Source organism: Malurus melanocephalus, unplaced genomic scaffold (genome assembly GCF_030028575.1).
Source record: "Malurus melanocephalus ecotype Western Australia unplaced genomic scaffold, MMel_1.1 scaffold_341, whole genome shotgun sequence".
NCBI lineage: Eukaryota > Metazoa > Chordata > Aves > Passeriformes > Maluridae > Malurus > Malurus melanocephalus.
In genome coordinates, this window is record NW_026623573.1 from 693,731 (window position 1) to 709,708 (window position 15,978).

The following is a 15,978-nucleotide window of genomic DNA, read 5'->3' on the forward strand; positions in this document are numbered from 1 at the left end:
CAGAAAAGGTTATTCCATTAAATACATTCAGTTTAAAATCAATTACTTAAAACATGTCCACAACACAGTGTTTGTGTGGCTRTTACTCTTTTTTCACAAGGTTTAGCAATATGATGATGTGACCCAGCACGGGTGATGCTTCTTGAAGCATCTTGCTTCTTGAAGAACAGATTACTGTGAGATATTTAAATAGTGATTTCTTTTTTTTCCTAGAGAATGTAAAGGTTTAGAGTTCTGCAGTATTACAAAACAAATATGCTCAGGTTGCATTTTAAATAAACAGCCAGATTCTGTGACASTTACATGAGTAAAAACTTTGAACAACTCAGTTTGCAGTGAAATTACCCTGTTAGAAGATGTGAAGAAACAGAATTTCACTCCCAAACGTATAACTTTTCCTTTGTAATGCTAATGGATTTTTAGTGCATCACATGAARAAATTTAAAGCAATACTGTTTCTCTCTTGATACGTTCCTTTTTTCTCCATTGCTTGCATCTCACGCTGAGGTCAGTTCCAGTTTTACCTGCCCTGCAGCCTCTCCCACCTCATTTTCAGTTGGATAYGGCAGGATAGTGCTGCAAGGAGAGTTGTGCTGATTTCATTGGGCTGAACTGTCCTGTGTGACTCAGGACTGCTGAAATCTGCCCTAATCCCATCACTGGTCATATCCTTTCCGTGTTTTGTTCATTGTTGTTTGAGGTAACTTTTACCTTGTATTTGCTATTTAAAGGATCTTGTTAGAATTCTGAGAGAATTTTGACAGTTTTTTCAGCCAGTATGTGCTGTCTTTTTTGGAGTTGATATTATACTTTAAATTTCTACAGTATGAAATTGCCTAGAATGTACTATTTTTTGCCTTATTTTAAAGGTATTGAGCCTTTGTTGCTCCCGTTGCATTGGTGGTTTTCATCTGAAAAATAAACAGACCACACTGGAAGGACTGAACCTGATTCACTGAGGATTTGCAACCCAGCTTTCAATGTTGGTATTCATGCATTCTTATTTATTTGAACTTTTTTGTGGATATTTTTGCTAGTAATTCAATGGGAAAGTGATCTTGTAATTCAAAGGTACCGTATATTTGCTATATTAAAAGTGACATACTGCCCTGCTTGTTCTGTGTTGTAGTTTTTCTCAAGATGGCATCGCTGAATTTTCGTGGAAAAAATTCCAGTATTGCGGTGTGGGGYGGAGGATGGAGCTCAGCACATCCCGGCTCCTGCTGCCCAAGGGAAGCCATTAAAATACAGATTTTTAAAAATTCAGATTTTTTCTCCGCCTGCTGTCAATGCCATCCGGGATCCGGGGGATGGCAAAACCCGGGCTGTTTTTTTTTTTTTTTTGCAGGAATGGAGGAAAACCCGGACTCAATTTTTCCGAGAGTACGGAATGAGGAAAGCCCGGAATGTTTTTTGTTCAAAATATGGAATGGGTGTAACTTAATTTCACTCAGTTTATGCGTTCAACCGAGGCTAATCCAGAGGAAAATAAAGGGAGGGAGAGYGAAAGGGGAAACCCCACAATTTTTTATTGCTGAAAAAGTCCTTTGTTTTGTTATTTCTGTAATCTTTATAGTAAGATTCACAAAGCTCCTATTTGAGATACCACGCAAGAGTTTTACAGTGAGAACATTCTTGCTTTTTGAGGTTTTCCTGATGTCCAAGCATTCCTGCACTGGTATTTAACGTGTTGCTGTTATTTGTGCGTCTCAGAAAATCCCATCTGCCTTCCCAACACACTATTTGACACCTGAACAGATCAGTTCTGCCACAATTCTTCCTTTCACAACTTTCAGAACACTCAATTAATTCTTTTCTAGTTCTGAAAGAGAACAAACCTTTTGCCCAGTAAAAGCAAAATGGAAAATTCTGTAAGAGGTGTTTTCAAAGAACCCAGAACTCTCCCCCTGCTCTCTGCAGCTCTCTGTTTCTTAAGTTTTAGTTTCCTGCTTCTTTATGTAGTTTTATGTAAAATGTATTTTTCCCACCCTGGGTGGGCAGTTCATCTCCAGATATACAAGTCCATCCTTGCTTTTGGGGGATGGCTTTTGGGAGGAACAGAAACTCCAGGGTTGTTGTATCATCTTTCAAATAAGCTTTGCCAGAACTTGCTCTCATTTCAAAGTTTACAATCATAGAGAAGCAGCACTCCTTGGCATGGCAGATAAACMCAGCTGCTACTGAAACTAAAGTTGTGTGTTTGTTATTAGCCAACAACAGGGAAGTTATCTGGAACCTTGAAATGGCATTTCCAAGGAACTGTTGAATCAAGACAAGTGTTTACTCTTGGTTGTAAAGTGGCCATAAAATGCAGCCATGGCCCATTTATTGTGTGTGGAAGTGGCAGGTGCAGACCGACAGGCAAACYAACACCACAGGAGGACTGAGCTTGGCTTGGAGTCAGTTCAGGGCAGAAAAACCACTCCAGTTTTCCACTTTGACGAGGAGGAAATACCTGCGATCCTCTGGAGCTGTTCACAGGGCTGGAGCCAGGTGGAAATGCTGGTGGCAAAGCCCTGGGCTGCAGGGAGCCATCACACACCGTTCCACAGACCCGGCTCTGCCRCCCCTGGATGCTCCAACCTCCCACGGCAGGATCTTCCCAGGGCTCCCATGGTCCTGCTGCGCCCCGTGGAGCTGCTCCTCATCCTGCTGCTCCTGCAGGTGGGTCTGGGCTGGGAATGGGGAGGGGGTTGGCTGTACAGGGATGGAGGATGGAGCCAGGATCTCCTCAGGGTGCTGAGCAGGCGGATGAGAGGCAATGGGCAGGAGATGGCACACAGCATTCCACCTGAGGAAAACTTCACTGTGGGGGTGGCTGGGCACTGGAACAGGAGAGGTGATTTATCCCTGGAGATATTCAGAATCCATCGGGACACAATCCTGGGTAATGTGCTTGGGGGGAGCTGCTGGAGCAGATGATCTCTGGTGGTCCCTTCCCACCTTCACCCTTTTGGGATTCTGCTTGTCCCCACACGGTGCCCCCACAACAGGGGGTTCCTCCGTCCCAGCTCTGGGGCTCAGGACTCTGGGAAGGGGCTGGGGACCCTCTGCTCCTCCTGCTGGGAATACCGGGGTGCTCACCCCTGCCTGAACATGGTGCTGACTCTGCCACGTTAATCATCATCCCCCAGCAACTCAGAGGCGTTTCCATGGGTGTTTCTGTGGGATTCATGGTCCTGTACCGGGTCCGTTTCTGGCAGTGCGTTTGGCTGGAATGGAGACAGTGCTACCCTGAGCATTGCTGTGTGGGTGAACAGAAGGAGTGGGGAAGCCAGAAAATACCCAGTTAAAGCTCCCAAAATKATTAAAAGTGACTACACATAAAAAAGGGGAAAACAGCTTGTTTGGGGCTTCCAGCAGGGCTGAAACTGGAGCAAATCCAGCAAAGAAAACTTTTAAGTAACRAGTTGGAGCCTTGCTTGCTGATTTTATGTCACAGAGCTTTCCCCTGGGTATAAACAGGTATACAGCTCCAAGGCATTACTGGAACCCCATCCATTGCTCAGCAGGTTTACAACCGTGATGATTTTACAAGTGTTTTGTTTCTTCAGAAAATGGTCACAGKGTAAAGGCTCACCTTTGCCCAAGTCTGGGAAGGAAGACATTTCTGGGACTTTTGGAAATATTTGATTGAATGATCATGAACCCCAAGATTTCCAAGGAAAACATTGAGAAATAGGAGAAAGGTGTCCAAGTTACSTGTAAGAGTACACCACTAATGGCAGTGGTGTAATTTGAACACTGCCATAATCCTGTGAGGTTAAAGATTTCCAGTAAAAAGTGTTTGAAGCAGGGAAGGAAGCTTGTGTTTATAAGAAGGCAAATTGTGTCAATTTGGGTGTAGTCACCATCCTCAGTGATTTATTTTATTCATCTCAGTCAGAGATTTTGGTCCAGTGATCACCTTCTGGTAAATCAGCTGTGTTTGGAACACTTCAACTCACGCCACAGAGTCCCTGAGACTCTGAAACMCTCCCCAGACTTAATTATTTTTTGCAAAAGTCAGTTTATGTGCTGTCAGTACTGGACACTTTCTAAAAGAGCACTGGACATAGAGAGACAGGGGTGAATATTTTAAAAACTGGAGGTACTTGATTTGGGAAAAGCCACAGACATGATACCATGGACTGTTATCTGCATGGACAAAGCATTTTGATGGGGTCTGGCATCCCCTGACCAGAGGAATTGGTATCCCAGCTYTCATGGCATTCATTTGGAATGAGACAGGTGATATTTGTGATGATGTTTGTGGAGTTAAGGGTTAGGTACAACTCAATACAACACTGTCAAAACTGGATCAATATGWTTCTGTGAAGGCGAATTCCTCCCTGACAACACATCAAGGTTTTCTAGTGACCCACACTTGTCACAATCACTTCTCTTTTTTCACAAGGTTACTGCTGCTGACAGTTTTTCTCATGAAATTGAAAATTTYAGTTTAAGACAAGCCATCAGAAGGAAGAGTGTTCAGGTTTGTAGTCAATATTGAATAATAACAGCTACACAAGAGCTAATGTGCAAACTGTGACACTAAACTGTGACACTAAACCCACTTCTTTCTCCAATAGTGGGTGGATTCTCATCAGTCAGACAGTCTGCAACCTCTGAAACGAACAAAAAGGACCTGGGTTATCACCACCATTGATGTTCAAGAGGAGGACAAAGGACCATTCCCCAAATATGCTGGACAGGTACAAAACACCTGGTAGGAAAAGTTCTGCTAAAAGCTCGGTGAGGCATTGATCACCTCAAATTGTGCAATAAAATACCACAGGGAGCAGAGRGCAAGAAGTGTGCATTAAACAGCARCTTAAAAKAACTTACTTGTCCAAACYTGTCTTATTTACACAGAGATGGGTAGAACTGTGAGGTGGGAGGGATTTACTGCTCCTTCCTGTGGGAAGTTTCAAGGACGTTCAGGGGAAAGATGATTATGGAGTGGGGATGGTAAGAGGGTCACCCTGCACACTGTGCAGTGGTGCTGCAGCCTAGGGAGCTGTGGGGTTGGCTGAGACCAAGAGAATTGATCTAAAAGAGAAAGAATTGATCTAAAATATTTTTATTTCTGTTCCATCTTCCCTGCTCACATTTCACTGTCCTACTTCTCTCCTCRAAAGCTGTCCAATAACAGAGCGTATAATGCATCAATAAAGTATTTAATCAGTGGACCTGGGGTAGATGAGTCTCCAGAGGTTGGGCTGTTTTCCATGGAGGATGATGCCAAYGGGGTCGTGTACGTGCATCGCACCATCGACAGGGAAAGGACCCCGGCTTTTCAGGTAACACACGTGCACAGGACTCTTCCAGGTTCATTGTTCTCTCATGGCTAAATGCTTCACAGGAATCAGACACACCTATAATAATGTTCAGTGTGTGTTTTCATGACTTGATCTTCTTATCTTGCCCCAATAAATAAATGCTCAATGACTGTCTCAGCAGAGACCCATTAACTTCCACATCATAAATCTCCATGGCTTGTTTGAACTTCTACAAATACCTGCACCCTTCTTTTCAGTCTGCTTCCTGATGTGATCCCTGATCATAWAAACTTTAAAGGCTGTCCTGAAATTCAAAATATGTTACAGCTCTAGTGGCCAGAGCATTGAGTTGTAAACACAACCTCCTAATCAGGAGAATGCAAGCAGATAGTCATGTGTTACAAAAAACTGGGTAATCTTGGAGGAGCTGCAAAGCTGTATTACTGTAACTTTACATAAGAGGCAGCATATGTTTCTCCTTAAAAAGCAAAAAAGTGTTCACCAGCAGGAAGTGTAATGAAAGAAATGTGATAACAAGTTTCTGAATSAAATATGGGAGTGTGGGTTTGTTTTCCTCCTGAAAAACATTTTTTCAATTGTGGTTTCYTTATGTTTATTCTGTGATGATTTGTATTTTGTGTCTCTGTGGATTAACTGCACCTAAATTATAGATTTCCCTGTGGTTTTCTGTGCCATATTTTGCGGTTTAGGCAGCCTTTTCAAATAATCCATCTCCAGTAAAAACCTTTTCTTACTTTTAAAAGTGTTTGAGGCCCAGGATGTCCATTATGAATCTGTTACCTTTGAAAGGTGAAAAAATGATTTAACCATGTGATTGAAAGCCAGTGCTAAGCAAATCTGACTGAAGCAGCTTCAAATTTGAAAGTTTTTTTATCTATTCTGACATCTAAATGGTGCTGTTCAGTCCATTCTGAYGTCTGTGTTGCCACTCGTTTAGATACGTTTTGATATTGAGAACAGAAAATCTGGTGAGCTGTTGGACCGCCCCATATTTTTCAAGATAAAGGTCAAAGATATTAATGACAATGCACCTGAGTTTTCCAAGGAGGAATATGGCACTACAATAAGAGAGAACCACAGAGAAGGTAAGTGCCACCCAAACAAGGGTTAATGATGGTTTTGGTACGACTRTTCTCTTCCTAATTCCTTTGTTGTTATTATCCCTTTCCTATTAAATCTGTTCCTCTCTCTACCTTTTACTTAAACAGTCATGAGTTTAGGTAAGATTTCTCTTGTCTGATTAACCTCAATGTACATTAGAATATCACTGGAGATATTCTGGAAAAACTTCCAAGGTATTTCTTCTTAACCACAAGCCAAGACTGTAACAGGCCGATCTCAGCTGCACAAGCACCCAGCTTCACAGGAGGTGGTCAGACTGCCCAGAATAGTTTGGGGGTGTACACATGTGGTGTCAGCTCCTCAGGAGCTGACATGAAAATTCTGAAATGTTTTTGCTGAAGTAAATTCAGCAGTGTGGCAATTCTGTTCTCTAACTGAAGCAGTGGCCAGAGTCCTAGCAGGGATAACCATGGCCATGGGAGAAGTTGYAGGTTTTCTTAGGGCTTGTGTGTTTCAGAGCTCCACATTGACACTAAACACTTCCATTAATATCTCAATTCTTCATCCTAGATGAGCCAATTGTCCAGGTCACAGCTTTGGATAAAGATGAAGTCGGCACTGAAAATTCACAGGTGTCCTATTCCATACGTATGCAAGCGCCCTCTCCAGATGGACTCACATTTAATATTGATCCTGCCACAGGATCCATATTYCTGTCAGGATGCCTGGATTATAAGGTGATGTATGATTGGCAGTTTCTCATCATTTAATGAATGATACATTTAATACAAGTTCGCTGCACAGTTACCAGGTACAAGGGGAAGGAGAGTCTCACAGCCAGCTTCATAGCTGGGACTGGAAAAATGTGGGAATTGCTTCTGAACTAAGTTTCAGGAAGTTCCTTGTTTCTGTTTTTCAGACTGCCAACTCTTTCAAACTTCTGATTGAAGCCAGTGACCATGGAAGCCCCCAGCTGTCATCCACGGCCACAGTGAATGTTGCAGTTGAAGATGCGAACAACCACCTGCCTGTATTTACTGGTGACAATGTAAGGGAGAGCAGGRTTGCTTCACCGAGCCTTTCTAAACACTGTTCAGTCCTTCCAGCTGCTAAATGCACTCTTTTGTGGAAACAGAAACCCCCAGACACTGCAGAATCAGGCCAAAACTTGTGCAAATGAGATTTATCTGTCTAATGAAATATATCTTACAGTGCTAAACTTTTGGTGTACTGCACCAGAAGGTTTTTGTGTCGCTGGCAGCATCAGGAAGTTGACAGACCAGTTTATTCCAATATCCGGGAAGCAGAGGTGCTGCTTGCCCAGAGAATGGTGGATGCTCCACCCCTGGAAGTGTTCAAGACCAGGTTGGGTGGGGCTTTGAACCACCTTGGTCTAGTGAAGGTGTCCCTGCCATGGAACGAGGTCACCTTTAGGGTCCCCTCCAACCCAGATCAGTCTAKGATTACAGTCTGCTCTTTATTTTACAATCCATTATCCACCCTAAATCAACTATCCCAGCCCAACCCAGCACGTGCATGCAGAGCGCTGAGTCACGTCAGGCACTGCTCTGTGTAAATATTTGGTGTTGTGAGGGGCAGGAAGGGTTACAACAGGGTTACAACAGTGTGTATGAATGACCTACAATAGCAAACACCTTCACCAGCGTGGTACAACTCCTACCTGCTGTTTGGAAGACCTGAAGGAATAATGTTAGATCACCTGCTAAAATAGTTTTACACAAGAAACCTGTGCTTTGTCATCAACTTCTATGGGGTAAAATTCTGACTCCTCTCACAAATTTGTTCCCTCTCTATCATCCTGATTGCATTTTTAAAAYTGTGATGCAAGAAGTGTTGTTTATATATCAGATGGCAAGAGCCTGACTTTTCAGCTCTCAACCAGTGACCAATTTTATTTTAAGAAATAAAGGCAAACAAATTACAGATTATTGCGATCTCATCACTCCTTGGGGGATTTAATTGGCATTTCTCAGCCTGTCCATGGAGTGCTATTTAGGCCTGCTGGTAGCCCCACTGCATCATGAAAAACTTAGCCATTGTGAAGAGATTACATAAAATAGATAGATAGATAGGTAGACAGATAGATAGATAGATAGATAGATAGATAGATAGATAGATAGATAGATAGATAGATAGATAGATAGATAATTGTCCTTATTTTCTTCCTTTTGCCTCCCAGTACCAGCTTCAGATTTCAGCAGGAGAAGAACATCCAGCTGTGTTACGGCTGCAGGTGGAGGATAAAGACTCTCCCAACACTCCAGCCTGGAGAGCAAAATACAGAATAGCAAAGGGCAATGAGAAGGAGCAGTTCACCATTGAGACAGATCCAGCCACGAATGAAGGCATTTTGAGTGTTATCAAGGTGAGGAGATAACAGCAATGGATAAGCTGAGCATGACAATGTGTCCATGTGATTGTGAGAGTCAGAGTCAGCTGAGTCAGGCAAGCTCAGCTAACCTGTGCTCCAGGTAACAGAGGTGACTGCCAAAACAAAGGTCATAACTGCTAATTGACTGGTAATAAACTGCTAAAAGGGCCTCATTGCTAATTAAACTGCTTTCGTTTGCGGTTTTCAGCCTCTCAGCCATGAAGGTGACTCAGAGATGAGACTTGTCATTTCTGTAGCAAATGAAGAACCTTTCTTCTGGTGTAAAAACAGCATTGTGATGACCTCTAATCTGGAATCCACAAACACAACTGTGAAMATCAAGGTCTTACAGTTACAACGTGTTCCTAAGTTTCATCCTCCTATACTTACTGTCCAAAAGGAAGATTCAATGAAGCCTGGGAGGATATTTAGAAACTATCCTGCCACATATCCAGATGATGTGCCAAATAAGATAAAGTAAGTGGAGATGTTCCAACTGAGAATAAGAAATAGTTTAGGAATGTAAAGAGGTTTGCAAGTCTAATTTGGTATCCAAAATCCATTTAAAATCATAACTTGTAATTTTTCCTTGTCTCATTCAGGTATGGACTAGCCCAYGACCCAGATGCTTGGCTGAGTGTGGATGAGAACTCTGGAGTTCTTACTGTGGCAAAAGAATTTGATCAAGAATCCCCTTTTTTGAACAACAGCCTGTACACCATTATTGTTCATGCTACTGATCACGGTGAGCAGCCAGAGAATATTCCAGCAGTATTTGACAGTGAGATGAGGGGCATGCTGAACATAAAAAGACAGCAAGACCCGGGATCATAAACCACCCTGATGTTTATAACTTGTGCCATGTGTGACTGTAGGATAAACCAGGCAGACCCTGCCAAAAGACTGGCATTTGTCAATGCCCACTTGTGAGTGTTTTCCTGTTTCTTTTCATCCTATCCAGGCATGCCACCACAGACTGGGACTGGCACCATCCTGCTTTATTTGTCTGACATTAATGATCAAATGCCATCGTTGGTGGCTCCTTCTTTGGATGTGTGTGACAAAAAAGAAGGGACACCTCTTATTATTGAAGCCAAGTCTGCTGTGGCCCATTCACATTCGGGGCCATTTWCATTTGAGCTGGCTGAGGACTCTGAAGATGTGAAGCATAACTGGGCATTAGGACGGAACTTCGGTGAGTTCTTCCTTCTGTTTATTGTCACTTGTGGGCCCTCTGGTTATTTCACTCTCTCATACCTTTATGGTTTGTTACTGATGAGTCTTGGTGAGACTGAAGTGACGGGAAAGAACAGCTTTCAGTGGTAAATTTGTAAAATGTGAGATTGCTCTTCCTCTCTGCTGAGGACAGGACCAGCAGCAATGTGCTCAAGCTGCAGAAAGGGGGATAAAACAGCTGAGAAACCACTTCTTCATTTGATTAACTACCTGATGAGTTCCAGAGGTTCAATCAGGGGCCTGTGCCAGAGTGCAGCCAGGCTGGGACAGATCTCTGCCCAGAAGGCTCAGTGAGGTGATAAAGTGGGATGTGATTTAGTCCTATTTACTGTAGTGCAAGAAGGCTGGAAAAAGTCCTTGAAACAGGGGCGCAAATGAGTTTCCTTTGGTTATCAACACAAAGAACTGTAGAATATTAGCCTTCTTTCTGTGAGTCTTGAAATGATTCACTTGCCTTTTCAGGGCAGTCAGTTGAACTCCTGATGTTAAGAAGCCTCCCYCAGGGCAGCTACTTGGTGCCCATCATTATTCAGGACATGCAAGGATTCTCCACAAGGCAGAACCAGCACATCAGACTCTGCTTTTGCCCAGATGGACTCACATGTGAATATTCACCACTTCTACAATCAGCAGGACTTGGAAGTGGAGCCATTGCAGTAATGCTGATGGCTTTGTTATTGTTACTGGGTAAGCAGCCTCCTGAGACATGCAGATTATCTGTCATCTGCCACTGGGYCTCATTGCAATTGCAGCTTGTGATCTCAAATCTACTAAAATGATTATTTTGCATCTAGATGATGATTGGCAAATGTAAAGTGTCATTATGCTAAACTCCAGTACAACATGGAAAATATAAAATGGAATACTTGACTTTTTTGACATTTATTCTGTCCTGGCAAAYCAAAATTAATGCAATTCTTCCATAGGGTTACCCTTGTTCTAGAGCTGGTTCCTCTGTGCCAGCTTATGTTGGTTAATGCTGGAGAGAAGACCTGTTGATTCTTTATCTCAAAAAAAAATGAATAGATGATCTGAGCACTGGGTTTACTGTGCATGATCAATTCTGTCTGCCTGTTCAGGCTCACTACTCCAACCAAGAATTTCACCTGCAMATCTGCATTGCTGGGGTTTCCTAAGTGAGCTCCTTGGGAACTGGGCTGGGAGTTTCTCCCACCACTGTGCTGAGCCAAACCCATCTATTCCCAGTGCCCATYTCACCTTTGCCTTTCTCCTTTACAGTTTCCAGCATTGTGTTTTGCCAGTGTTACCGGTCAGGGGTTAAAAACAAAGCCATTGTTCCACCTCAGGAAGGTGAACAGACTTTAATCAACTACAATGAAGAGAGAAGTTCTTTTAGTGAGGTGAGTGTGACCGCATTTATCCACACTACCCCACCAGTGTTGTGTGGCTGATTGTGCTACCAATCATCTCTGAAATTATGTTTCCTCTCATTCTGGTATTGAGAAAAATAAAGCTTTTTTTTGCCACTAAGGCTATTTGGGGAGCTGTGCTCTGCATGGATAATGCCCCTCTGGTGACAGACTGTCACCCCTCCTGCCCTTTGTCAGTCCCAGCAGGACTTTCYCAGGTGCCTCATCCTGCTGGTGAATCCAACAGGTGAGGAAGCASAGCATCTCTTGTCACTCTGCTGCACACACATGGTAGTGTGGGCAACAAGGAAGTGGAAAATGGAATTGTCTGCAGATCTGTTTGATCCTTCACACGTAGTTCAGTTCCTTATTAACACCATCCCTCTCTCTGTGTGCAGGCTGGCCTGGATATTGCACATGCTGCTGCTCCAACACCTGTGTCTGTGAAGGCTGGAAGTGAAATGATTGCTGAGGTAACTACCTGGTTCCTGATGAAAATGTCTTTTTTTATACCAGGAAAAGTGCTGTCCCAAGAATGAGGTGTGGTATCAACAACAATAGGAAGAATAATGCAATATTGTTCAATTAGAGAAAAACGGTCACTCATTGGAGTAGCTGGAGAAGGTGGCACAAATAAAATGGATGTAACAGAGAGCAAGAAAATAACTGGAGTTATTTGTAAGTGAAAGAAATTTCAGAAGGTGACTTTATGCTGGTCAAACTCGAGATATTGTGTCTGTATTCCAGCATGGCCATTTCACTGGTGACAGGACATCCCACGCATGGCACCTGGATTGCTTCATCCAGACYGTGGACAAAACACTGGCTCAGGTGAGAAATGAGCACTGAACTCCTCCTGTGTCAGTGGGGTTGTGAGCACAGGAGAAAGGGCCTGTAAAACCAGACAGCTGCTGTGGCTGCAGCTGCTCTCAGCCCACATCTCAGAAACACTGCAGTTGGGGAAAAAATTCAAGACCTCTAGAAAATACCTTCTTTCCTAGACTGAATTGTCCTTCACGCTGGGGAAGTGGGGCTAAAACGCTTTCTTGGCTGAGCAGTGTTAAGGTTTTTTCACCTGCCCTTGCACTTCTGTACTGTCAGGGAAATTCCAATTCCTGTTGCCATGCCCTGTGTGACCCCTGCATGTTTATAGACCTGTCCTCTGGCCTCCTTGGCCAGACTGCAGGCCCTACCAGCCAGGGCCACTCGCCATCTCCCTGGGCCAGGACAGATCAAATGCCCTTTTTTGCCTCATTTGTACCCTGAGAGAAGCTCAGGCTCTGGAGCTTATGCAGCTGAGAGTTTCTGTAGAAATTTTCTTTGTGAGATAAAGATTCATATTCTTCCCTGTAAATTCCTGCTTGATTTGTATGCCCTGATTTCCTTTAATTTTCAAAAGGGCAGTAGGAACTTTTGTGCTGACTTGCCTTGGTTTTTCCCTTTAGCAAGTGTATTACCAAAGCACGCTGGAAGACGTGGGGGATGTCTGTGAACCTTGCAGATACACAGAGGAAGGAGAACCAGAGCCCAGCARCTCYCCCTGCTCCATCTCCATTGGCAGTGAAGACTTGCCTGTTGATTTTTTGAACACTCTGGGACCAWCGTTTTCTGCTCTGGAAGAAATCTGTCAGAAGTGATCTCCATCGCTCAGCTGATGTCARAAGGCTGTGACTGTTTTATGGTGTTGCAAAGGCTTCTGGCAGAAGCACTGACAATTTCACAAAAAAAGGAWCCATCTGTGTTTGAAAGCATTGGAGTGTTTGCACCACAAGAAGAATGAATGGCCTTTCATTCTTCCTGTCTGCACCATTTGCGTGTGGGCAGCCAAGAACCTGATGTGTCTGGAGGGGCCACTCTACTGTGCGGAGATGATGCAGGGATTTGGGCAGATTTATGCACATTTACACACAAAAAAAGGCCTGATATTAAGGATCTCAATTCAGTATGCAAAGGAAAAAAAAAAAAAAAAAAAAACCCAGATCTGCTAGGCCTGAAATTCCAGGCAGAGTTCCATGTGGAAATAAATCATCTTTTAAGAGAAAGGGCAATTATTTTCTAGACCAGTGATACCATCCTCCTCCAGTAATCGGTCTCTTTAAATCCAAGATTAAATTTAGTATAGTGCCATGTAGATCTGACTTGATCAGATCTTTTATATCCTTTATGAAGGATGACACTGAAACATCAAAGAGGAAGTTCACTTCTCCTCTGAGTCCACACACTTGGGATGGCTCTGCACCCTCCTTCCTTGAGCACGAAAGAGGCACTTTTGATGCTCGTGTGCTGTGCTGGCATCTGCTGGCTGYTGGTATCACGGCACTGCTGTAAATAGTACCCAAAATGCTAAGAAACTGTGATCAAAYAAGGTTATTCCTTTCAGTGCTCTCAATCAGCCCCAAGTGAGGAGGAAATTCATGGGTTTCCTTGAGCACCGTTGATAAAACATGAAATGATAAAAAAGGGAYGGTATAAAATTTCTCTATTAGGAAAGCACGGGTGTGATACTTTCTAATTTTGAGTTTTGGACATGTCTGACTGTGTGTGATTGACCTGTGYTCAGTTATGGCCTGAAGGCTGTCACTCTTACAGCACAGAAATGAGGGAAGGATAGCTCAGGAGATTGTATTCTGCCATTAGGTGAGTTATACATGCAGAAAGTGGTGGAATTASTCACAAATCCTACTTGTGTTCTATTACAATGCTGTGCTGAAAGAAAAATGCTTTGCCTAAGGCAAGCACTAAGTCTGGTRGCTAAGACACTGTTTTTGTGTTTCAAAGTTTACTTGAACAATAAATTATGCTTTCGCTCGGATATTATTAACTAATAATTCAAGGCTGGAAACTTCAGTCAAGTGTGATAACAGAATTTGGCTGAGTGGCAGGCAGCGACGTTTGCCTAAATGCCAGCAGCAAGATCTGTTTACACAATAAATCACTGCTCTGATAAACTGTCCTTAACTTCTAACTCCAGATGGAACTCTTCAAGTCAGGCCAGTGATTTAGCAGCTCTGCTAATAACCGAGGTGACATTTTTATTGCAGATGATRACCACATTGCTAAGATTGGAGTTATGCTGTGTTTTGCTGTTTCTTCTGAAAATCATGCAAGGCTGAAAATAATGMTGAAGGTGCTCAGTGTGTTTATGGATCATTTAAACTTGTGTTGGGTTTGGAGCACACTGTGCCTGCAGTCACCCAAACACGAGATGTGATCAGACCCACGACTGCTAATGTTGGAAAAGTTCTCTCTGTCTTGCATGGGACAAAAAGAACTGTTTTAACAAAAACCTGTCTGTTGGGAAATGAGAACGTTCCCTGGAGGTTCTCACCATTGCATACCCTGCCSCCAYAYAGGTGGTAACATTCAGTATTTCTGYGTCTTTGAGGATTTAGAAGACTTGYACACTTAAGCTAATTCATCTTCCCAGCACCACTGTGAGGTAAAGATGCAATGTTTACACTTTAAAGAGCAGAAATTAAGGCTGAAAGAGCTGCTTGGTTGACCACAGTCACACAGAGACCTGTGGCAAACTAAGGAGTGGCACTTATCACTGTACTGCAAGTGGATCTTGCCTTTCACCAGCAATATTGACCTTTGCAGCAGTCTTTACCCCCTCCTTTTGAGCAGGCTGAGGGATGTGTGCTCTGCTGTGGTCAAACCAGTACACAATCTCTGGGATGTACAGTCCTGGAGCAAACGGTGATAGAAGCAGCAAATAATTAAAACCTTCATTTTACAGAAAAAGGGACAAATGCACAGAAATCTAAGTCAGCTTCTGTGATCAAAAACAAGACTTGCAGAATGGATCTAAGTTTTCAAAATCCCCCTKTGTCACTGTAATAATGGAATTATCATTATATTCATAATTCCCACCAAGCCCTGTCATTTATGCACTACCTGCCCAAAAAAAAATTCCTCTATTTTTCACACTAAGCATTTGCCGTCACTAATTTGGTGATTTGACACTTGAACTCCCGTTAATGATCACTGAATCCTTTTCGTAGGAACGACAAAACATGCCACAAACACCCAAATAACCACTCACTCTGCTGAAAGCTGTTACAGATCCTGCTGCCAGCACAGGGACAAGAAATCTGTCAATACATCGACGGGGAGCGCAGCAAAACCCCAGCGACAAGTCTGGGCTGTAGGTATGTGTGTCAGCTCCGTATGACAATTCCTTCTTTCTCCATCTGTGCATTAGGTTTGAGCTGACATTTCTCCTCAAAGGGGAGTGAAGGAAACCTACATTGGATTATTAATTGTTTTAAAAACTGGAAACTTCTGCTTGAGACACCAGCAAGTTTTTAGAGGAGTTTGGCAGAAGGGAGGCCCAAGGTGATGAGGAATGCCTTCACTACCAAATTACTACAATCAAAAATGTTTATTTAGTGGCCTGCACGAGGAACAATGATTACTAAGAAGTGAAATTAGGCACAAATCAGAAAGCAAATTTCTCCCCTGCATCACACATTTGCATCAATCACCCTTTTAAAGATATTATTGGAGGAAGCTGCTCAGTGAATGGCTCTTAACCAACACCAGGGGACAAACCAAGAGGGAAGAGCTGGAGGCACCACTTTGTGTCACATTTTGTGCTGAACATGATGATGATGGTGCCCCAAACAGATCTCAA

The 15,978-nt window shown here is 43.1% G+C and overlaps 1 protein-coding gene across 1 annotated transcript; it reads left to right on the forward strand.

Moving 5' to 3' along the window:
* The first annotated feature begins 1,350 nt into the window (after positions 1-1,350).
* Positions 1,351-12,979, forward strand: CDH26 (cadherin 26). Its single transcript, XM_057378120.1, has 14 exons — positions 1,351-1,383; positions 4,572-4,694; positions 5,121-5,282; positions 6,220-6,367; positions 6,915-7,081; positions 7,264-7,392; positions 8,545-8,730; positions 8,945-9,213; positions 9,339-9,481; positions 9,698-9,931; positions 10,435-10,659; positions 11,212-11,333; positions 11,741-11,815; positions 12,788-12,979. The coding sequence occupies exons 1-14, from the start codon at positions 1,351-1,353 to the stop codon at positions 12,977-12,979; spliced, it is 2,208 nt and encodes a 735-aa protein (XP_057234103.1).
* Positions 12,980-15,978: the final 2,999 nt, after the last annotated feature.